Genomic DNA, 25,632 nt, shown 5'->3' with positions numbered 1-25,632 from the left:
TTGACATCTTCTACAATTATTGGAGTTCTGTTAGGAAGATCTGTCCCTTCATTTGTTTTACCTTATATGGACACATGGAGATTTATTTCATTCTTTGGGCTATAATCCATTACTGGATTCATTATTTTGCTAAATATGTTCCAGTTTTGGTCATTGTGAGCTCTTTCGGGATGTCTTTGTGTCCTTTTACTCCCCTTGTAATAGGCTTTATTTTCTAGAACAGTTTTATGTTCACAAAGAAATTGAGTAGAAAGTACAGAGCGTTCCTATACATTTTCTGTGCCCCCAACTCCTATAGCCTTCCTGACTAAAAACATTCTGTACCAGACTGGTACATCTGTTACGCACAATGAACCTACACCAATACATCGTTATTACCCCTAATGTAGCAGGACTCACACAATGGGTTATGTTACAAATGAAAACCTATTCAGCCTAAATTTATGGGAGTACATCTCACTGTTAAGGATCCTAACACACATCAATCACAATCCTCTCTCAGTTTTTGCTAGCTTCCTTTACCTTAGAAGATAGAACCTGCCTTATGAGGAAATCTCTGATCTCCTAGGCAATCATGCCCTGTTTCCATGTTGCCTCTTCAAGCTCTTCAAGTGTTCTTTAAAATTTGCTCTTGCCCAAAATCCCTCAGAAGAGTAATCCACTGCTTGTTAGGCACTGTACTTCCTTATTCCATCGACTGTTTTCCCTTGAATAAAGGACATCAAACTTCTTACAAATTGTTTTTAGTTTTGGCATTTGACTCATACACCTTTACTTAGCAGCTCTGAGCTAAAAGGCATACTTTGAACAATTCAAGTGTTTCCCTTCATAAACTTTATATTACAAAATTTCCAAACATAAGAAAAAAATAGTAAAATAAGAATACCAATATTCTAGAGGTAGAACTTAACATTTTGCTGTATTTGCCTTTCTAGTTATTTCATTACAAATAAATAATACAATGGTAAGTACTTCACTATGTATCTTGAAAACAAAGTAAACTTGCCTACGTAATCCTAATGTCATGATCAGAATCAATAAAAGTAATGGTAACTTCCCTTAATACCAGCCCATGTGCAAACTTCCACATTCATTCCCAAATATTTTGTTTTCTCCAACCAGGATCCACCAAGAGCCTCACATTGTATTGGCTTGTAAGCCAAAGTTTAATCTATAACCTCTGGGGCCGTGGTAGAATCTACTCCCCGGTTATAAGCAGACTGTTAATATCATCACATTGCTCCCCACCTCTACACACACAAATTGCGAGAGGTCTCAGTAGGGGTTGTCGCGTGCATTCTGGGAAAGGATGTCCAGTGCTTTTCTCTGCGCATGTGCAGCCAGTTCCACTAGACTGGTGCGGCTCCCTCTCGCCTCGCTAACCCTGAGGGTTCCAACATCAGGTGAGCTCTTTGCCCGGCCCGCCTTGGCGCAGCTGGAGGCCCAGCAGCGGGTTGAGGGCGTGTGCCTAGGGGAAGAAAACAAGAAGTTCCAGTATCTAACCCCCAAAGCAGGGCTGCAACCGCCTATCCCAGAGCCGGGCCTGGACGTAGACCTGGGAAGGGTGGGTGGGGGCGGGCCCCAGCCCCGCAGTCTCTGTGGTCCCTGGTGGGGCTCAGCCCTGGTGGAGATGCTCCGGGGGTGGGTGGGATGTGGCAGCTGAGTGCTGCGGGCTTTGGGGAAAAATCCCTTGCGGGTGGCAGGAGGGAATGAGCCTTACAATATTGACTGATACTGACCGACTGTGAACCTGACTCAAAAGCGCTCCCTGGCCTTGGGTCTGCAGTGAGAAGCCGAGTTTAGGAGCCAGAAGGACTAGTTCAGTTTCACCTCTGTCACTGGGCATGTGTCAGGTTCGTCATCTGTTAAAAAAAAAAAAAAAAAGAAAAAGGATGTTAGTAAAAACTGCTTTGTGGTATTGTCTAGAGAGAGAGAAGTCGTAACTGTAAAGCATTTACTTAACCAATTGCTAGTTAACGAGCTCTAATAAGGACTAGCTAGTAAGTCAGCGTTACATGCTGGCTCTCATTATATTTGGAAGACAACTCTTTTTTTTTCATTTAGTATTTCATTTAATTCTCACAACCACCCTATTATAGGTATAGGGTGGTTGTAAGGTATAACCACATCATTAAAAATAAGAAAATGAGCTTGGGAGTAAAATATACAGAGTCAAGGTCACAAAAGTGAGGAAGCTAGGATGCAAATACAGGTACAGTTTACTCCCAAATTCAGACTATTCCTAAACCCTACCTACTTAAAACCCAGGGTTGCAGCTTTCACAGAACTAGCAGAGTGACTTGTGTCTGATCCCCAGAACTGTAAAGTCAATGTGAACCATGTTTCACTCTCTGACAAGTGTATATATTCTGGGATTTCTGGCATGTCTCCAAAGCCTCTGGGTAAGGCTCCTGGCACCTCCTATACTGTCCAGGCTGTCTGTGTTCAGAAGGCACAGCCTGATAGTCTAGCACAGTGCTGTCCAATAGAAGGGTAAGGTGAGCCTCATATATAATTTTAAATGTTCTAGTGGCCACATTAAAAGTAAAAAACATGTGAAATTAGTTTTAAGAACATACAGCAGCAGATCCTTGAGCAATATTTCATTCAATAGTGTTATCTAATAACATTGATGAAGGTGAAAAAAACTGAATTCCCTGCTGGGCCACTGTCTTTGTAGAGTTTGCATGGTCTCCACATGTGTGCATGGGATGTGCAGTGTCCTCTCACATCCCAAAGATGTGTACAGTTAGGTTAAATGACATGTCTACATTGTTCCAATCTGAGTGGGTGTGTGTGAGTGTGCCCTACAATGGGAGGGTGTCCTGTACAGGGTGGGGTCCTGCCTTGTACCCTGAGCTGCTGGGGAGGCTCTAGACACCCTAAACTTGAGAGAGTGAGAAAATCATTATCTTGTTTCCATTAATCTTTCTTAAATATGTATTGCTCACATTTATTTCAATATTTAGTATTGGAAGTGTTTGGGGTCTTTATTTAGAAGTTTAGTGATGTTTTTATGACCATGAATAAGCCATCGGAACTTAACTCTTGTTTATATCCATTAGTTGTGGTAAAATTGTTTGTTATATGCCATTTCACTTAAAGCCACAGCTTCCAAGAACCTGCCAATGATGTTAAGTGAGGACTTACGGTATTGTGTTTATCTTAATATATACAAAACATTATTTCAACATGTGGCACTAGCCACATTTCAGGTGCTCAAGAGTAGGATCTGGCTAGTGGCTACAATAACAGATAGAACAGTTCTAATGAATTCCCGTAGAATCAGGTTTAATTTTATCATATACACCAGTGGTTCCAACTAGAGTGATCACCAACTAGAGTGATTTTGCTCCCCAGATGATTTTTGGAAATGTTTAGAGATGTTTTTGGTTGTCACAACTGGGAGGATTGCCGCTAGCACCTAGTGTTTTGGGGCCAGAAATGCTGCTGGAATCCTACAATGCACAGGACAGTCCCCATGATAAAGAATTATCTAGCCCAAAATGTCAGTAGTGTTAAAATTGAGAAACACTGCTCTTGATGAAAGTTTCAACTAAAGTGAATTTGTTTCCTAGGCCTAAGTCTCAACGTCTCTGGAACAAAGTGGCTTTGTGTGGCAAGAAGGAGGGAACCCTGGGGTAGGAGTCCCACCTGGAAGAACAGCCTATCTGACAGGAGCTGCTCTGACCAGAGCTTTGGACCAGATGCAGGAGAACCCAGAAAGAAGCGGGTCCTGATTTACTCCCCCCAGAAGCAATTCTTAGGCACCTTGTCCAGAGAGAGCCAGACTTGGTGATGTCGCCATATCCAGAAGCCATCACACTCTGTGTGACAGTGGGAACGTTGGACTAGCTTGCAGAAGGTGATAAGCTGGGGTTGAGAGGGATGGCCGACTGTCAAGCTGCACAGGGAAAGCCACAGCCAGAGCCAAGGAAATTCTGTCTACTTAAATAGCCCTCCATTTTCTTCTTTCTTTCCAGATTCTGAGCCATTCTCATATCATGTCTGTCACATGTGGCATCTAAAGATACTCTGGAGTTTCCTTTATCCTGAACATAATAGAATCACAAAATGATGGCATAGGAAGGGATTTCTATTTCCAATTCTTGAAACCTTAAAAATATTGAACCTGAGATGTATGTCCCCTGGTCAGCCAGCATGGTACTATTCATTCTGTCACAGCTAAGTCACTGGAAGTGTCTTACCAAAAATATTTTTGATAAGACTTTTGGGAGGTGGGGTGCTAGAAAAGGGTAAAGGGGGGAGTAAAGAGTGATGGGAGGAGACTTGACTTGGGATGGTGAACACACAATATACAGATGATGTAATTGTGCACATGAAATCTATATAATTTTATTAACTGATGTCATACCAGTAAATTCAATACAATTTTTCAAAAAAAGTAAATTTGACTTAGGAATTTTAGCTATTGGGGGAAAACAGAAAGGGAAACTTAAAAGTCTTTTTAAGAAATTGAAACAAACTAAAGTGAAGAGATTTTAAAATTTTTAATCAGGAAGCATCTTATTCTTTTCAGTTTTCTGTTGATTTTCTAACTCAAGGTGTAAGTAATAATAATATTAAATATAATTTATAATATTAAATATAATAGCAATAATATTAATTCTCTGTTTTGATTTTTTGTTAACTAGTCAGAGGGGACATGCTTTTTTTTAAACAATAGGGAAATAATTTCCAGTCACCTAATGAAAATTAGCAAGGTTAAATCCACGTGATCATATCAGAGATGTTCATATTCAGGAAGTGCTCACTCTGTGTGGTGCTTTCTGCCCCCCACCAAAGGTCAGTGGAACATTTTCCCATAGGGTAGGCCTTTTTCCTAGCTGGTGTGATGAGATTTTTAGGCAAGTGAATGCAGAGGCTCACCAGACCTTTCATAACTCTGTTCTTCTCTCCTTACCCCCAGGTTATCTTTCACAGTTCTCTACACTCTCCCAAGAACAGCAGAAAATGAACATACCTCAAGTGAGTTATTCATTAACACCTTTATACAATGGATTTTATCAGTGGCTAAGGAACCATTGATGTGGAAATAGAAATAGAAATGTATCGCATCTTTCAAGGAAGATACAGAAAAGTAGATGAGTAGCATAGCAGAGTTGTCATGTAGATAGATGCAGGTCTTCTGATTTTACATATTTTCCAAAGTGCAGCTGTAAATTTCTTCCCAACTTTTCTAATTAGGCATGTCAGAGTCAGACAGACAATATTAGTTTAAAGGTTTGTATTGATGACAAGCTTGAACCAAACATTCCTCATGGAATCTAAAATCATCAAAGTCAGGAAACAGTGTCTTTGTTGGTCTTCATTTATGTGATAATGTAAATCTTTCTAATAAGAGCAACCCTGAAATAAATGTAGGACATTGTTCTCACTTTTTCCTCAGTGGAAGTAGAGGACGTATTGCCAAAGCAGGGCTTTTGTTGTGCAGTTGTTCAGGTAACTAAGACAGAAGTTGAAGTTGAGATAGATATTTTCCTGATCATCCTGTTGAATTCAGGAATGATAGTTGGACTAACTGGAGGTCAGTATGAATGACCTGTATGTTCACATCCTTAAAATACCTCTCCATAAGTATTTCTCTAAGTACCTGTCATAAGCAAGTTGTTTAGCAGACAATTTAAAGTTCTGTTCTCTGGCAAATGTCATCACACTTTCCATTCACACTTCAGTCCGCTGCATGAGGCTTTGATCTCTCTCCTCATACACCTATGACTTGCACTCACCAGCGACCTAATTACAGTTGAATCCAGTGGGTCCTGCCTACTCCTCACCTCATCACACCTGCATGCAGTGCCTGACGGCTCTGCACCCCCGCTCCATCCCCCTGGAAGAATTCTCATGTTAGTGTTTGTGACACCCTCCTCTGCTGCTGTCCTGCCTGTTGTGTCTTTCATGGAGTCATTGTCCTTCTCTTGCCCTTTCACATGTCTCATCCACAAATTTCCATTACTTCTCACTATTCTTGTAACTAGTCTTCTTGAATCATTTCATCCCCTGTCTGGTTTTAAAAATGACATATTTGCTAATTCTTCCAAATGTGGCTCTGCAGTCCATCCAGACCAGTAGCACTTGTGATGATGGAAATCAGCTCTATCTACACTGTCCAAAGTGGTGGCCACTAGCCACATGTGCCTGTTGAACTCTTGGAATGTGGCTTGTTTGAGTGAGGGACTGAATTTTTAAGTTTTAAATAGTCACATGTGGCTAGAGGCTACCATGTTGGACATAGTTTACTCAACATCTTTCTGTAGATGTCTGCAGCTCAGCTGATTCAAATAAAAGCCAATGTCTACAGCCCTTCCTAGACTAATCCTCTTTATTGTTCCCTATTCCTTGATAAATTCTATTCAGCCAGACACCCAAGCCACAAAAGTGGAGTGCATCCATCTTTGGCTCTCCTTGCTCTCACTCTCACAACTCTGGCTGCATCTAGTTCATAATCATGTTTTCCTACTTTTCATGTTTGGGTCAAAGATAATAGCAATTTTATATGGTTCAACCTAATGTCTTTTATTTTATTTATTTTTTAAGATGCCATATTGACATTTTATTTAACTAGATGTTTCTGAGTATGTACTTTTTTAAAATTGTTGTTCAAGTACAGTTGTCTCCATTTCCCCCCCTTCTCTTGCTTCCCACCCATCTCTGCTTCCCACCCTCGATCCTATCCCCTTTGGCTTTGTCCATGTGTCCTTTATATATGTTCTTTGAAAGCCCTTCCCTATTTTCCTCCATTGTCCCTCTCCCCCGTCCTCTCTGGTTACTGTCAGTTTGTTCTTTATTTCAATGCCTTTGGTTATATTTTGCTTGCTTGTTTTGTTGATTAGGTTCCACTTATAGGTACAATCATATGGTATTTGTCCTTCACTGCCTGGCTTATTTCACTTAGTATAATGCTTTCCATATCCTCCATGCTGTTGCAAAGAGTGGAACACAGGAGCTCCTTCTTTCTTTCTGTTGCATAGGATTCCACTGTGTAAATGTACCACAGTTTTTTGATCCATCCATCTCACCACTTGTATTTAACATAGTATTGGAAGTTCTAGCCTCAGCTATCAGACAAGAAAAAGAAATAAAAGGCATCCAAATTGGAAAGGAGGAAGTCAAACTGTCACTGTTTGCAGGTGACATGATAGTGTACACAGAAAACCCTATAGACTCCACCAAAAAAATACTCGACCTAATAAGTCAGTTTGGCAAAACAGTGGGATACAAAGTCAATATTCAGAAATCGAAGTAAAACAGCGAAGTGTAATGTCAGTATTCAGAAATGCACCAACAATGAAATATCTGACACAGAAATCAGGAAATCAATCACATTTGCTATAGCAACAAGAAAAATAAAGTACCTAGGAATAAACCTAACCAAGCAGGTAAAAGACCTGTACTCAGAAAACTACACAATACTGAAGAAAGACATTAAGGAAGACACAAATAAATGGAAGCATATACTGTGTTCATGGATCAGAAGAATTAATGTCATCAAAATGTACATATTACTCAAAGCAATTTATAGATTCAGTGCAATCCCTACTAAAATACCAAAGACATATTTCACAGATATAGAACAGATATTTCAAAAATTCATGTGGAACCAAAAACAACCCTGAATAGCCACAGCAATTTTGAGAAAGAAGAACAAAGTAGGAGGGATATCAATACATGACATCAAACTATATTATAAGGCCATAGTATCAAAACAGTCTGGTACTGGCATCATAAGAACAGACACATAGATGATGGAACAGAATAGAGAGCCCAGAAATAAACCCAAGTCTCTATGGTCAATTAATATTTGACAAAGGGAACAGAAGCATAAAGTGGAGTAAAAATAGCCTTTTCAACAAATGGTGTTGGGAGATCTGGACAGCTACATGCAAAATAAGGAGACCACCAACTTACACCATATACAAAAATAAACTCAAGGTGGATAAAAGACTTAAACATAAGTCTCAACCTAATGTATTTTAAATGCATTTCTCCACTTTATCCCTTCCTACTGCTACCTGTGGTTTCTTGACTGAACCAAGATATCATGACTGAATCATGGAGTAGCTTCTTTACTAATCTGCTCACCTCTTTCTTCAACTCCTCAAGCACATCTTTTGCATGGGTTGTTCATCTAAATCAGAGATGTCAAACTCATTTTCACTGGGGGCCACATCAGCCTCGCGGTTGCCTTCAAAGGGCTAAATGTAAGTTTGGGACTATATAAATGTAACTACTACTTAACTGTTAAGGAGCTGAAATTACATTAGGCCCTTTGAAGGCAACCATGAGGCTGATGTGGTCCCTGGTGAAAATGAGTTTGATATCCCTATCTAAAAACTTAGGAAGTAATGTCTTTCCTGTGTGTAAATCACCTCAGTTGCTCCTCACCCCTATACAATAAAATTCCCTGTTTCTCAAGATGAGCAATTCAGGCTTTGGAGGCATTACCCCTCCTCATTACTTCTTTTTACTTTATTGCTGCTCCGACTTTTTTGACATTTATTTATTGATCAGCCAAGATGTCCCAGGAAATTGACATGTGCTATATAGTTATAGCTTAAACAATACAGGTACTTTTTTTCTTAATAGCATTCACAATCTAGTGAGAACTAGAATATTAAAAAATTCAGTATGTAAGTTTACTGTAAAGCAAAACCTAACTTCATTTAGCTTCTTAAACACACTCTACTGTTCCTGACTCTGCTTCCTATTAAATTATCATTGCCCTCTCCAAATAGAGCTTTAGGATCAATCCCCATTGGGTTCACCTGGTGCTGTGGACTGAATTGTGTTACACCCCCCCCCCCCACATCCCCCAATTCATATGCTAAAGCCCTGACCCCTAATGTGACTGTATTTGGAGACAGAGCTTTGAGGAGGTAATTAAGGTTAAATGATGTCTTAAGACACTGAGACAAAGTGAGAAGGCGGCCATCTGTAAGCCATGAAGAGGGCCTCACTGGAATGCACCATGCTGATACCCTGATTGTGGGCTTTTGGCCTCTAGAATTGTGAGGAAATAAATCTCTGTTGGTTAAGCCACCCAGTCCAGTATTTCGTTATGGCAGTGCATGTAGCTAGGACACCTGGCTCTTTACTTTCTTTTCCTTTTTTTCCCCATTTATTTTTAATTGTAGTAAAATACAGATAATGTAAAATTTACCATCTTAGCCATGTTTTAAGTGTACAGTCATTATTGTTAAGTACATTTGTATTGTTGTGCACCATCTCCAGAACTGTTTCATCTTGCAAAACTGAAGATCTAGACCCATTAAATAGCTACTTCCCATTCCTACCTCTTTTCAGTCCCTGGCAAACACCATTCTATTTTCTGTCTATGAATTTCACTACTCATATAAGTGGAATCATGTAGTGTTTATCTGTTTTTTTACTTGACACTATTACAGATGTTTCCCCATTTCCTCCACTTTGTCCCCCTTCACCCAGTGCCCACTACCCTTCCGGCTTTCACCACATTGTCGTGTGTGTCCATGGGCTATGCATATATGCTTATAAGTTCTTTGGCTAATATCTTCCAGTCTCCCCTTCCACCTCCCTTTTGAAATCTGTCTGTATGTTCCATGTATCCATGACCTCTGGTTGTATTTTGTTCATCAGTTTATTTTGTTCATTACTTTCCACATGAGTGAGATCATATGGTACATGTCTTTCTCTGACTGGCTTATTTCACTTAGCATAATAATCTCCAGGTTCATCTATGCTGTTGCAAAGGGTAATAGCTCCTTTTTTATAGCTGTGTAGTATTCCATTGTATAAATGTACCACAGCTTGTTTTCCACTCATCTACTGATGGACACTTGGACTAGTTTCACACCTTTTTAAAAAAATTTAGTTTATTTATTTTTAGACAGGGGGAAGGGAAAGAGAAAGAGAGGGAGAGAAACATCAATGTGTGGTTACCTCTCTCAAGGTCCCTGTCGGGGTCCTGGTCTGCAACCCAGGCATGTTCCCTGACTGGGAATCAAACCAGAGACCCAACGGTCGCAGGCCAGCACTCAATCCATTAAGCCACACCAGCGAGGCCCTATTTTCACATCTTGAGTATGGTAAATAATCCTGCTATGAACATAGTGTTGCATATATTTTTTCTGATCAGTGTTTCAGGATTCTTAGGATATATTCCCAAAAGTGGGATTGCTGGGTGAAATAGCAGTTCCATTTATAATTTTTTGAGGAAATTCCATACTCTTTTCCACAGTGGCTGCACCAGTGTGCATTCCCATGAACAGTGAACTGGGGTCCCCTTTTCTCCACATCTTCATGTGCAGTTGTTTGCTGACTTATTGATTGTAGCCATTCTGGCAGGTGTGAGATAATGCCTCATTGTAGTTTCAATTTGCATCTCTCAGATGATTAGTGACATTGAGCATTTTTTCGTGCTCAATAGACATTGAGCAATGTCTATTGGCCATTTGTATGTCCTCTTTGAAGAAATGTCTGTTCAGGTCCTTCGTCCATTTTTTAATTGGATTGTCTGTCTTAATCATATTGAGTTGTATAAGTTCTGTACATATTTTAAAAATTAACCTCTTATCAGATGTATCATTGGCTACTGTGTTTTTAATACAGTAGGTTCTCTTTTCATTTTGTTGGTTTCTTTTGCTATGCAGAAGCTTTTTGGTTTGATGTAGTCCCATTTGTTTCATTTTTTTTTCTTCGTTTCGCTTCCTTTAGAAGGTATATTGGCAAAAACATTGCTATGTGAGATGTCTGAGATTTTACAGCATATGTTTTTACTTAAGATTTAACATATTTAAGAGATAAGGGAAGGAAGGGAGAAAACAAGGGAGAGGAAAATATTTGTGAGAGAGAAACACCTACTGGTTACCTTTTGTATGTGCCCCAACCTGGGACTGAACCTGCAACTCAGGCATGTGCCCTGACCCAGAATTGAACTGGCAGCCCTTTGCATTGCGAAACAATGCCCAACCAACTGAACCATACTAGTCAGTATATACTGCCTATGTTTTCTTCTAGGATTTGTATGGTTTTGTGACTTACATTTAAATAAATCTTTTATCTGTTTTCAGTTTATTCTTTTTTTTCTTTACTTTGGTATGTATTTTTATTTATTTATTTATTATTTTTATTTTTTGCCCTTTTATTGTTTTCTTTATTATATAAGCAAAATATGCTCATTTTAAGGCATTAGAATATTAAAATAACATAAAGGAGGAAATAATAATAAGCATAATTATACCAACTCAAAGAGAAACAGAATATTTTTCTGATCATACATGTACACTTTTTTTATGTATGTGTATATTTTAAAAATGGGTCACAGTGTTTATATTATACTTTTTCCTCCTTGTATATTTAACTACTAAATATTTTTCATGTCACATTTAGATCATGTAGGTTTTATTATATTAATATGCCACAGTGTATTTATTCTTGGATGGCTGCATTCTTTCCAAATTTTAGCAATTATCCACAGCACTGCAAGGTGGTTAACTGCTTAAGTTTTTTTTTTTAAGTATGTTTTATTGATTATGCTACTACAGTTTTCCCAGTTTTTCCCCCTTTATCCCTCCTCCACCGTGCCCCCCCAACCCTCCAGCATTCCCCTCCCTTAGTTCATGTCCATGTATTGCACATATAAGTTCTTTGAGTCCTCTGTTTCCTATACCATTTTTTATCTCTCCCCATCTATTTTATGCCTACTAATTATGCTTCTTCTTCCCTGTACCTTTTCCCCCCTATTCCTCCCTTCCCCCTCCCCACTGAACTCCCTCCATGTGATGTCCATTTCTCTGATTCTGTTCCTGTTCTAGTTGTTTGCTTAGTTTTTGTTTTCATTGGTTTTCTTTTCTTTTAGGTTCATTTGTTGATAGTTGTGAGTTTGTTGTCATTTTACTGTTCATATTTTTTATCTTTTTCTTAGATAAGTCCCTTTAACATTTCATATAATAAGGGCTTGGTGATGAGGAACTCCTTGAACTTGACCTTATCTGGGAAGCACTTTACCTGCCCTTCCATTCTAAATGAAAGTTTTGCTAGATAGAGTAATCTTGGATGTAGGTCCTTGTCTCTCATGACTTCAAATTCTTCTTTTCAGCCCCTTCTTTCCTGCAAGGTTTCTTTTGAGAAATCGGCTGATAGCCTCATGGGCACTCCTTTGTAGGTAACTGTCTCCTTTCCCCTTGCTTCTTTTAAGGTTCGCTCTTTGTCTTTAATCTTGGATAACTTGATGATGTGCCTTGGTGTGTTCCTCTTTGGGTCCAACTTCTTTGGGACTCTCTGGGCTTCCTGAATTTCCTGGAAGTCTATTTCTTTCACCAGTTTGGGCAAGTTTTCCTTCATTATTTGTTCAAATAAGTTTTCAATTTCTTGCTGTCATTCTTCTCCTTCTGGCACCCCTATGATTCTGATATTGGAGCGTTTCAGGTTGTCCCAGATGTTTGTAAGCCTCTCCTCACTTTTTAAAATTCTGTTTCTTCATTCTGTTCCCATTGGATGTTTATTTTTTCCTTTTGTCCAAATTGTTGCTTTGAGTCCTAGTTTCCTTCCTGTCACTGTTGGTTCTCTGAATATTTTGCTTTGTTTCATTTTGGGTATCTTTCATTTGTTTTTTCATTTTTCGAGCAAGATCAGTCAGATCTGTGAGCATTTTGATTACCAGGGCTTTAAGTTCTCCATCAGATCAGTTGGCTGTGTCCTCCTCACTTAGTTCTGTTTCTGAGGTTATGCTCTGTTCTTTCATTTGGGCCATATTTCTTTGTCTTGGCACACCGGTCTGGTTGTTCTGATGGATTTTTTCTTTAATCCCTTTGTTGTCAGAGTTCCATGAAGTTTGCTTTTCTGGGTCTCCTGGTTATTTATTAATTTTAGATTGGTTGTTATCCTCCTTTTGGTTGTTCGAGGAAGCAAAGGGTTTCTACCTGTGCCTCCATCTTGGCTGGAACTCTTAACTGCTTAAGTTGTTATTTTATTATTACCTTTCTACAGCCCATCTTCCTGGAATTAGAGGGTCCTCTTCTGTCCACCTGGGCAGAGGACCCTTTGTCAGAGTGGGTAGGCGGAGGGCTATTTATTTTTAAGTATATTTTACTGATTATGCTGTTATAGTTGTCCCCTTTTTTTCTCCCCGTTATCCCCCTCTGCCCTGTACCACCTGTCCCTCCTGTATTTCCTACCCCCCTTAGTTCATGTCCATGGTTCATGTATATAAGGTCTTTCGCTTCTCCATTTCCTATACTATTCTTTTTTAAAAATATATTTTATTGGTTATGCTGTTACAATTGTCCCATTTTCTCCCCTTTATTCCCCTCCACCATGCACACCCCCTCTAATCCACATTCTTTCCCCCTCCCCACCGCTCTGGAGAAGTGTTTCTCAACACTCTGGATGAGTGTTTCTTCTTGAACTCCTTGGTTGTTGGACTTCCATACAGTTCGATTTTCTGTCAGTTCTGGTTGTTTTTGTTTTTAAATTGTTGTTGTCCTTTTGGTTGTGTGAGGAGGCACAGTGTATTTACCTACACCTCCATCTTGGCCAGAAGTTCCTGTACTCTCTTTTCAGTTTATTCTTGTGTGTGCTGTAAGTTGATGGTCTTTTCTTTCTTTCTTCTCTTTCTTTCTTCTCTTTCTTTCTTCTCTTTCTTTTTTTTTTTGCATGTACCGGTCCAATTTTCCCAACACCATTTATTAAAGAGACTGTTTTTTTGTGACTGGCTTACTTCATTATTATAAAGTTCTCAAAGTTCATCCATGTTGTAGTATATATCAGAATATACTTCTTTTTAAAGCTAAATAATATTGTATTGTGTGTATATACCACATTTTACTTATACATTTATCCAATAACGGACACCTGTTTTCCTTCTGCCTTTCAATTATTGTGAGTAATACTGCTGTGGAAATAGGTATACAAATATCCTTGAGACTCTGCCTTTAATTCTTGTGGCTCTGTACCTGGAAATGGATTGCCTTGATGCTACAGCTTTATAGTTATGTTTTGAAATCAGGAAGTGCAAGTCCTCAGAGCTCAGTGCCAGTGTTTTCTTTAATGGTAGCCCTTTGTCATGGGTGTGTCATGGGTAAAAGATCTTTCCTTACTCCAAGATCCTGCAGATATTCTCCTGTGTTGTTAGTAGATTCTTGATTATTTAAGCTTGATTGCCTGACATTGCGTTAGTGTATGATATAAAGTGTCAAGGTTCATATTTCCATATGGATATCATGTTACTCTGGTACTCTTTGTTGAAAAGACCTTCCTCTGTCCACTGAGTTGCAGCAGGGATTCTGTTGTCTGTCAAGTAACTGTGTGTCTGTGTCTATATCTAAACTATATTTTGTGTTTTTTTTGAATTATTTATCTCTTTGCTAGTATTTCACTGCCATAATTACTGTTTCATAACAGTAAGTCATGAAATATAGTAGTGTAAAGCCTTAAAGTTTTACTTCTTCAAAAAACTTATTGGCTAATTTTGTTTTTTTGCATTTTCATAGAAATAATGTCAGTTTCCATAGAAAATCCTGCTGGGTAGTTTTTCAGATTAGATGTGAATTCTTTGATATATTTCATTAGATTGATTCCTATATATTTGATCTATTTTGATGTTTTTGTGAATAATATTGTTTTTTTATTTTTATTTTCTAATTGTTTACTGTTGGTTTACTATACCGCAATGTTTTTTTAATGCAAATATATCTCAGATATATTGTAGGTTCAGTTCTAGATCACTGCAATAAAGCAAATATCACAATAAAGTGAGTCACATGCAATTTTTGGTTTCCCAGTGCATATAAAAATTATGTTTACATTGAACTATAGTCTATAAAGTATGTAGTAGCATTATGTCAAAAAGAAACAATGTACATCCCTTAATGAAAACAGTTTGTTGCTAAAAAATGCCATCCATTATCTGAGCCTTCAGAGACTCATAATCTTTTTTGCTGGTGGAAGGTCTTATCTTTAGTCTGTAAAAAGCACAATATCTGGGAAGTGCAATAACACAAGGCGTGCCTGTATTTAATATCTAATAATTTAATAGCTTATTTGTAGATTCTTTTTTATTTTAAATATACACAATCAGATCTTTTGCAAATAAAGACAATTTTACTTGCTTTCCAATCTTTATGTCTTTAATTTCTGTTTAAGTCTTATTCTTGTACATTCAAAACAGTGTTGAATACAAGTGATAGTCACAGAAATCCTTTTCTTATACCTCACCTGAGGGGGAAAGTACTCAAAATTTCACCGAGTTTAGATTTTTTGGAGATGTCCTATGTTAGAATAAGGAAGTTTTCTTTTTCAGTCTTTAGTTTCCTGAGAGTTTTTGTCACATATAAGTATTAAATTTGTCAAGTGTTTTTTCTGAATCAAGTGAGATAATAATAGAATTTTATTCCTTTATTGTGTTAGAGGGGTGAATTACATTGATTCGTTTATCAGTGTTTAGTCTTGCATTTTTCAGCTAATTCCCACCTGGTCATGAAATACTATCTTTTTAATATGTCTCTGGATTCAATTTATTCATATTTGAATTAGTGTGTTTCAGTATATTTTAATGGAGAGGTATTTGGCCTGAATTTTTCTTATCATGGAATGTCTTGGTCATGCTTTGGCATCAATATTATGCTCTCTCAAAATGGTTCTCCATTTTCTGTCTTATGGAAAAGTTTAAGATTGCTGTTATTTATTCCCTAAATGTTTGAAAAATATACCAGTAAAACAGCTTGGCCTTGGAGTTTCTTTGTGGCTGGTTTTTAAATATAAATTCAATTTCTGTAATAGACACAAAAACTCTGAAAATGCCTATTTTTTCTGGTGTCCTTTTTAAAAACAACTATATGGAGATAAAAATCACATACCTTACAAATCACACATTTAAAGTAGTCAGTGGTTTTTAGTATATTCACTACTGTGCAATCATCACCACAGTCAATTTTAGAATATCTTTATCATATCAAAAAAACTCAATACCATCAACTATCACATTCCCCCGATCCCAACATACCCCCACCCCAGCCCTAAACAACCACTAACCTACATTTTGTTTCTATAGATTTGCCTAGTTTGGACATTTCAGATAAGTGAAATTGTATAATCTGTGGTCTTTGTGATTGTGTCTTTCACTTAGCATAATGTGATCAAGATTTCATTATGTGGATATGCCACATTTTGTTTATCCATTCAACAACTGCTGGACATAGGGTTGTTTCTTCTTTATGGTGGTTATGAGCAGTGATGCTATTAACATGCAATAAATAGATGATTGATAGATGGTAGATAGATATGTAGATGGATGGATACACTCAAGTGTTGATGTGAACACTTGTTTTTCATTTCTTTTTTAAGAAAATATTTCATTTATTTATTTTTAGAGGGAGAGAAACATCAATGTGTGGTTGCCCCAACTGGGGACTTGACCTGCAAACCCAGGCATGTGCCCTTGACTGGGAATTGAACTGGCGACCCTTGGTTAACAGGCCAGTGCTCAATCCAATCCACTGAGTTACACTAGCCAGGGCCTGTTTTTCTTTTTTTTGAGGAATAAATCTAGGACTGGAATTGTTGGGTTATATGGTAACATTACATTTATCTTATTCAGGAACTGCGAAACTACCTCCATAACTATTATACATACCATTTCACATTCTCATTGGCAATCTGTTAGGATTCCAAACATTGTCTCCACCATTTGTTATTTAGCCTTTTTTTAAAAAAATTATGACCGTGTTAGGGTGTGAAGCTGTGGCTTATTGTAGTTTCAGTTTTCATTTGCATTTCCCTGACAATATCATTGAACTCCCTGACAATATCATTGAACATCTTTTCATGTGCTTACTGACTATTTGTGTATCTTCTTTGGAGAAAAGTCCATTCGGTTGCTTTGCCCACTTTTTAATTAGGCTTTTGTTGTTGTTGTTGTTCAGTTATAAGAGTTCTTTATATATTCTGGCTACTAGATATTTCTTAGACACAGATACTTCTTGATGGTTAAGTTGAAAATCTAAGTAAAATATGCATTTAATATACTTAACCTATGGAATGTCATAGCAAAGCCTAGCCTACCTTAAACATACCTAGAACTTAAATTAATCAAAATGGGGAAAATCACCTAACACACAACCTATTTTATAACAAAGTGTTGAGTAGCTCATGTAATTTATCATGTATCACTTTCACATCATTATAAAGTAAAAAAATTGTAAGTCAAACCATTGTAAGCCTGGAGTTCTGTATATAATTCATGAATATTTCCTCCCACTCTGTAGGTTGTGTTTTCACTATCTTGATAATGTCCTTTGATGCACAGTCTTAAATTTTGATTAAGTCTAGTATATTTTCTCTTTGGTTTCTTGTGCTTTTGATGCATTGCCAAATTCAAGGTCATGAAGATTAATTCCACATATCTTCCAAGAGTTTCAACTTGGAAGAAATTTACCTTAAACTTATGTTTAGGTCTTTGATTCATTTTAAGATACATTTTTGAACATAGTATGAGGTAGGTAGGAGTTCAACTTCATTTTTTTTTCATGTAGCTGTCCAGTTTTCTCAGCATCATTTGCTGAAAAGACTATTTTTTGATATATTTTATTATTTATTTTTACAGAAAGGGGAAGGGAGGGAGAAAGGAGGAAGAGAAACATCCATGTGAGAGAGAAACATCAATTGGTTGCCTCTATCAAGTATGCACCCCAACCGGGGACCAAACCCACAACCCAGGAATGTGCTCTGACTGGGGATCAAACTGGTGGCTCTTCGCTTTGTGGAATGACACCCAACCAATGGAGCCACAGTGGCCAGGGTGAAAAGACTGTCCTTTTCCTATTAAATGATCTAATGCATGGGTTTATTTCTAGACTCTCAGTTCTATTTTGTGGATCTATATATCTGTCTTTGCACCAATACCACACTGTCTTGATCACTGTTGCTTTATAGTTAAGTTTTGAAATTAGTAAGTGCAAGTCCTCAAACTTTGTTATTTATAAGATTGTTTTGGCTATTCAGAGCCTTGTGTGATTTCATATGAATGTTAGGACTGACATTTCTGCAAAAAAGACCATTGGAATTTTGATACAGGTTTCACTTTGGGGTGTATTACTGTCAAGACAATATTAAATCTTCCAGTTGATGAACATAGATGTCTTTCCATTTATTAATGTCTCATTTAATTCCTTTTAGCAATGTTTTTTAGTGTTGAATGTACATATCTCACATCTTCTTGGTTAAAAATTATGCCTAAGTATTTTATTATTTTCTATTTTATTTTATGTGCAATTGTCTTCTTCAACTTTTATTGTTTGTTGTTAGTGTACAGACATACAATTGGTTTTTGTGTGTTCATCTTGAATCCTCAGAGTGTGCTGAATTTGTTAGCTCTAATAATTTTTGTAGATTCTTTAGTATTTATAGACATTAATTTTCAAGTTGCCCAGCTTTTCTCTTGTTGTAACAGCACTACTACAGTCATGTGCCACATAACAATGCTTTGGTCAATGACAAACTGCATATATGATGCTAGTGTACCATATAGCCGAGGTGTATAATAAGCTGTACCATTTGGGTAGGTGTACTAATCTCTATGATGTTCACACAGTGATGAAATCATCTAATCAAGCATTTCTTAGAACATATCCCCATTGTTAAGTGGTGCATGACTGCACTGCTCTTTTCAGCTCTCTATATCTCTGAGCAAAAATTCAAAACACCAGTATAAGTAATTTTTTTCTAATTTTATGGGACTTACTGTTTTTGTATTTTAGTATACAAAGTACACAAAAAATAATTTGTTACAATTAGTTTATTCTATATATTTCATTTAGTCAAATTGGTTAATTATATCATTTAAATATGTTGTATCAGTGGTCAGCAAACTTTTTATGTAAATGTCAGATAGTAAGCTTTGTTGGAACCACCAAACTCTATATTTTTAGTGCTATAGCAGCTATAAATAATACATGGACAAATGCATGTCACTGTGTTCCAATAAAATGTTATTTATAAAAGAACTGGTAGTGGGCCAGATTTGGCCTCTGGGCTATAGAGTCTGCTGACCCTTGTTCTAAATCCCTTCTGTTGTTTTTTTTTTTTCAGACTGCTTTTGCCATTAGTTACTGAGAGAGTTGTGTTAAAATCACTAATTATAACTGTGGATCTATCTACTTCATTTCTGTTAACTTTTATTTATCAACAGTCAATTCTCATTATTCTCAGTTATGTTCCAAGTCACCATGAACACTGAATAAGCAAGTACTTAAGCCTTGCTCTTAGGGGAAATACTGGGTTAGGTTCCTGCAAGTCTCTGGTCACAACATTTTGGGCAACTAATCAGTAGATAACCTTGTTTTATATGTGTTTTTGTTTAAATCACCTTACTCGATTATTGTAGATTCATGATCTAATAGCCAACAGCACCATAATTAATGCTTGAACAAAGCTCATCTAACACCCTTATTTTCTCCATCAGACATAGCACAACCTTCTTGTACTTGGGAACATTAAAAAGTGAAATCACAAGAAAAAGCATAAAAATGCAAAAAGTGTGCTAAACAGCCTGCAAAAAGATACTTGTTTATGGTATGAGAGCTGAAACATGAAAGCAAACATTATCTTGTTCAACCTCAGCTGGGAAAACGTGTATTGGGCACTCAAATTTTTTACCATTCTGTGAATTCCACAAATGACCACAAAATCATGAGTATTGATTTTGAGGTTATAAGTAAATATTAGTGAGTAAGTGAATTTGCAAATACAGAATCTCTGAAATCTCTGAATAATAAGGGTTGACCATATTTGGAAGCTATATTTTCAAGTACATACCAATTTATGTTTGTCATATCTCCTGTTAAAAGAATGACTTTATCATCATATTGTTATTCATTATGTTTTTAGCATTCTTTCTTTGAAATCTACTACTTCTCATGTTATTATGATATCAATTTTCTTTTGGTCAGTGATTACTTATGTATCTTTTTTCCATCCTTTTTACCTTCAATCTGTATTTATCCCTCTCTATAAATTGTATTTGCTTTGTTGTTTTTATGCTGTCAATTTTTCCTTTAATTGGATTGGTTAGTCCAGAAATTGTCAAGTTCTGTAATGGGTCAGATAATACGTATTTTCCTTTGATAGGTATAAGGTCTCTTATGGAACTACTAGGCTCTGCCATTTCAGCACAAACACAACCGAAGATAATACAAAATGACTGGGTATTTGTAACTGTGCCCCAATAAAACTTAATTTAAAAAGTGACATGCTGGATTTGGCCACAGGTCATGATTTGCTGACCCCTAGCCTAGAGTGTATATGCCTAAGGTTGTATATTGGGGTGTGGGGAAAAGTTTATTCCCCACGTCCCAATATATTTATTTGGAAATTTATTTATACTTAAAAAAATTCAAACAACAAAAGCTTTACTAATGTGCTTATTGGTTGCACATATATATAACTCAAAAGTATATACAAATTAAGTTATAAACACTTTTACTAATTAACTCCAAAGTATAAAATTAGATCCAAAATAGGTATACTTATTTTCATTTATTATACTCTTTATAGTAGACATAAGAATTGTTTTCATATGTATTTTTCTATGTCACCTAATTCTGAACCCTTCAAATTGACCAGAAATGTATTATTGTAGGCATCAGTGTCATTCAAGGATGTGACTGTGGAGTTCACCCAGGAGGAGTGGCAGCAAATGGGTCCTCTTCAAAGGACCCTGTACAGAGATGTGATGCTGGAGAACTACAATAACCTAGTCTCAGTGGGTGAGTGTATGAGCATAGCTTACTTTCAGAATGCTGTGTAGAAAGCATTTCTTCTTTATGCACTAGTACACATGGATACTTTATTTAGATTTTAATGTTATTTAGGCTTTTAATTCAGGAGTATAAAGTAACTAATCCCTGTTGGAGAATGTGTTGTTAACTTCCAATAATAAATTCAAATGAGGACCTTCAGGTTGCTTTTCCTGAAGCTGTATCTTTCTAAATTTTGGGGTACCAACAGTCTTATCATCTAGCCTAAGTACTCCATTGTTCCCTATTTATAGGAAATTGCATTTTTAAACCAGAGGTCATCTTCAAGTTGGAACAAGGAGAAGAACCTTGGTTCTTAGAGGAAGAATTCTCAAACCAGAGTCACCATGGTAAGTTTGAGCACTGGCAGACAGAATTCTATGGGTAGCTAGATTCCAGAAGTTTAGTTTAGCAGTGAACACCTGTGTATTTCAAGAATTTTCTTAAGCTTCTTTCTAAAAATAAATAAAATTTAAAAAAACAGACTTTTAAAAAAAGTCACAAAGGCACAAAAATCATCAATCAAAAGGAGATGATTGACCTGGCTGAGTGGCTTAGTTGGTTGGAGCCTCATCTTGTACACTAAAATGAGTATTTACAGCAATATTGTCTTGGGTGCATACAGGAGGCAACTGATAATTGTTTCTTTCTCTTTCCCTCTTCTTCTCTATCTAAAATCAATAAGCATATCTTCAGGTGAGGATTAAAAAATAAGAAATTATTAATAAACTTCACTAAATTAAAATTCAGAACTTTGTTCATAAAAGATACCAGTAAAAAGGTCAAAAAACAAACCATTGAGTAGCAGAATATGTACAATACAAGGAACCTGAGAAGGACAAGCATCCTGAGAATGTAAGAACTTTTGCAGGTCAATACAGGAAAGGGTAGTAACTCAACTGAAAAATAGACTAAAGATTTTGAATAGGAACTTTGAAAAAAATAGGCATGTATCTTTGAAAATGCATTCAACCTTATTATTTTTCACAGAGTGAAAAATATATATTAGGTGAGCTAAGAGAGGTGGATGATATGTGGTAAAATTAACAAACCTGGTAATGCCAAGTCCTGATGAGGATGTGAAATATTAAAGATCCTCATTCACTGACTGAAAATGTAAACTGGTAAAACCACTGTGTAGTTAGGAGGATGTTATCAAATTAAGTTGAAGTTTTACCTACTTTGTCACCAAACAGTCCCTTCCCTAACTGTATTCCCTATAAAAAGGTTTGTTGTGTTTTCCAGAATGAATAAAAGAGTATTTATGGCAACATGGGGGGGGGGGGTTGCCAAAAATTTGGCTCATCAGCAATAGAATAAAGAAATACTTGTATTTCTAAGGGAGAATTATAAAGCTACATAAAATCTTATACAGTGATTATAAACATAGTATTAAGTAAAATCAAAAAATATAAATATGCATGTATGATTACATATATGTGTCAGAAAAAGGCAAAGCTTAGTTACATTTTTAGGGAGTCATATGTTGGTGCTAAAACTACAAAGACAATACAGGAAATTATTACATAAACATTAGGAGAGTGATGGTCTCATAAGCATGAAGAAACTGTAAGCAGGGAGGGTCAAATAGGGATTTTTGCCAAGTCAATTGTGTTCTAATTTTTGGCAAGATTTAGAATTCCATGACTGTTCCCTGAATACTGTTATATAATACATATAACTTTGATACAAATATAAATTATGTTTATGCTTAATGGAGAGTTAAAAAATGACTCAAAAGTAGATGATATTCGCAAGTCAGATATCCCATAACCAAGAGGCATCTAGAATACATAAAGAATTTGGATCTTTTAAAAAAAATTCTCACTTGAAGGTATGTTTTTATGCTTTTTATAGAGAGTACAGGGTGGAGGAAGAGAGAGGAGACACATGAATGTGAGCAAGAAACACTAATCAGTTTCTTTCTTGTATATACCTGACTGGGGATCGAACCTGCAACCTTTTGGTGTATAGGACAACACTCCAACCAACTGAGGCACCCAGTCAGGGTTTGGACCATTCTAAAGTGGATCCATGATACCACATTAAAAATTGGACCATTCATATAAAATTGAAATGTGGAAATTTAGGGTGCATCCATGATACCACATTAAAAACTGCACCATTCAGATAAAATTGAAATGTGGAGACTTAGGGTGAGGTAAGTGATGAAGTTCACTTATTGTTCAATTTTGAGAGAATATATCAAAGGTACCAGTGAATCTAACTTAGTTGCAAGGATGGATTTTCCTTTTATCAATTTTACACTTACTTTTATTACTATATAGGCTCTCAGCTTTAAGGTGGGTTAAACCCTGAACTGTAAATTTCATTTAATCATGAGTCAGTTAATGCCATCAATTTAATTTGATGTTGAAAGATTGAATGGCAATAAGGGATGATATCAGATTGGTAGTATGTATACTCTTGAATATTCTATTAGTGTAGCCTAGATAATACAGGACTTATACTGACATTATTTCTTCAAATCAAATTCTTCCCCTGTTGGGCCTTGCCCAACAATGCTCATTGTCTTCTAATTTTTCTTATTACTCTACTTACTTTATAGTCCTTGTTATATTCATCCCATGATGTGGTTTTCCTGCTCCTTAAATAATTGCTCCTATAAAAGTCTAATTTCTGTTTTCCTTTTCTTTCCCTTTTACATCCAGGTAGAAAAATCCAGTCTATCACAATCCAAATACAGATATGCATTTATTACCAGTTTCCCCTCTCATTTTTTCACTATAAATATTTTTGAAAGAGGGTGAATATATACACACACACACACACACACACACGTGTATATATGTGTATATATGTGCACACACACATATACATATATGTATATATACATATACATGTGTATATATGTGTATATATACATATATACACACACACACACACACACATATACATATATACACACACATATGCACATACAAATTATTTCATCAAAACCTGAAAAACCAAACCCTGAAATACCAAAACCTGAAAAACCAAAACCTGAAATGCAACATAAGGTATATTTCCATAAGTCCTTTTCATAAAAAAAGTAAGATTCATAAAATGCTTTTAATTTTTCCCATTTTTAGAATATTACAGAGATGATTACCTGATCAAGAGGAAAAAAATCAAACACTTTCAGCAAGTAACATTGATCAATAATAAACCTTTGACTGGAGAGGAGGAGGAAGTTTTGGGAAAACCAGTTAATCTGTACATAGCTCCTGTTTTTTCAACAAAAATGTCCTGTAAATATGACTCAGGGGGATTGAATTTGCATAATATTTCTCAATTTATCATTAATAGAACCCATTCAATAAAAAAAACAGGTTTCTGTGATGTCTGTGAAAATTTGCCTTTCAAAATTAACTTTGAAAGAACTCATACTGGAGAGAAATTTTATGAATATAACAAAAATGGGAAAGCCTTCAGTTACAAGGACAATCTTCCTGAGCATCAAAATTGCCAAACTTTCAAGCAAGCTTTTGAATGCACTAAAACTGAAAAACTTTATGATGATGGTGCCTGTGTTACAGATGAAATTACTCACACAGGAGAAAAATCCTGTAAAGATGATGAATTTAGGAAAAACTGTGATATGATGAGTCTCTTTGACCAAGAAATAACTGCGATGGGAGAGAAACACTCTAATCTTAAGCAGTGTGGGAAATCCTTCTCTGAGAAGTCACCTGTCAAGGAATACAATACATTTAATATCACTGTGAAACACTATGGATGTAATGCCAGTAGGAATAACTTCAACAGGAGGTCTCATCTCACTGAGCCTCAGAGAATTGTTACAGAAGAGAATGCATTGGTATGTAATGACAAAACACAAACTGGGGATAAAACCTTTGAATATCATGAAAATAGGAAATTAGCCCACAGAGTACACCAGAGAACTCACTCTCAGATAAAACCCTATAAATGCGATGAATGTGAGAAATCCTTCTGCCAAAAAGGACATCTCATTCAACATCAGAGAACCCACACAGGAGAGAAACCCTTTGAATGTAATGAATGTGGAAAAACTTTCTCCCAGAAGTCACATCTCAGCACGCATCAGAGAATTCACTCAGCAGAGAAACCCTATAAATGTAAAGAATGTGGGAAAACATTTGTGCAGAAATCAACTCTCAGGGGACATCAGAGAATCCATACAGGAGAGAAGCCCTATGAATGTAGTGAGTGTGGGAAAACTTTCGTTCAAAAGTCAACCCTCAGAGACCATCATAGAATTCACACAGGGGAGAAATCATTTCAGTGTAATGAATGTGGGAAAACTTTTGGCCAGAAATCAAACCTCAGAATACATCAGAGAACTCATGGTGGTGAGAAAACTTATCAATGTAATGAATGTGAAAAATCCTTCTGGCGAAAAGACCATCTCATCCAACATCAGAAAATACACACAGGAGAAAAGCCATTTAAATGTAATGAATGTGAGAAAACTTTTGCCAGGACATCAACTCTCAGAGTTCATCAGAGAGTTCACACTGGGGAGAAACCATTTAAATGTAATGAATGTGGGAAAAAATTTGTCAGGAAGGCAATCCTTAGTGATCATCAGAGAATTCATACAGGGGAGAAACCCTTTATATGTAATAAGTGTGGGAAAACTTTTGGCCAGAAATCAAACCTCAGAGTACATCAGAGAACTCACAGTGGGGAGCAATCTTATGAATGTAATGAACATGGAAAATTGTGTAAGAAGTCAACCCTAAATGTATGGCAGAGAATTCAGAGAGAGAGAAAACCCTATTGATACAATAACTGTGAAAAATCCTGGCTAAAAGACCAACCCATTTGACCTCAGAAAATTCTAACAGGAGAAAAA

General features: G+C 36.5%; 1 protein-coding gene across 1 annotated transcript; it reads left to right on the top strand.

The window, feature by feature from the left end:
• Positions 1 to 1,343: 1,343 nt before the first annotated feature.
• ZNF510 (zinc finger protein 510) lies at positions 1,344 to 25,632 on the top strand. The gene is made up of 7 exons (XM_045839808.1): positions 1,344 to 1,403; positions 3,579 to 3,865; positions 4,931 to 4,989; positions 20,633 to 20,759; positions 21,044 to 21,139; positions 23,885 to 24,008; positions 24,174 to 25,632. Exons 3-7 carry the CDS (start codon positions 4,975 to 4,977, stop codon positions 25,558 to 25,560), a joined length of 1,749 nt encoding a protein of 582 aa, XP_045695764.1. The 5' UTR covers positions 1,344 to 1,403; positions 3,579 to 3,865; positions 4,931 to 4,974; the 3' UTR covers positions 25,561 to 25,632.

This window comes from Phyllostomus hastatus, unplaced genomic scaffold (assembly GCF_019186645.2).
Source record: "Phyllostomus hastatus isolate PE091 unplaced genomic scaffold, TTU_PhHast_1.1 phas_contig_312, whole genome shotgun sequence".
Taxonomy (NCBI): domain Eukaryota; kingdom Metazoa; phylum Chordata; class Mammalia; order Chiroptera; family Phyllostomidae; genus Phyllostomus; species Phyllostomus hastatus.
Note: the sequence above shows the minus strand (reverse complement) of the source record. Positions and strands in the feature narration are given on the sequence as shown.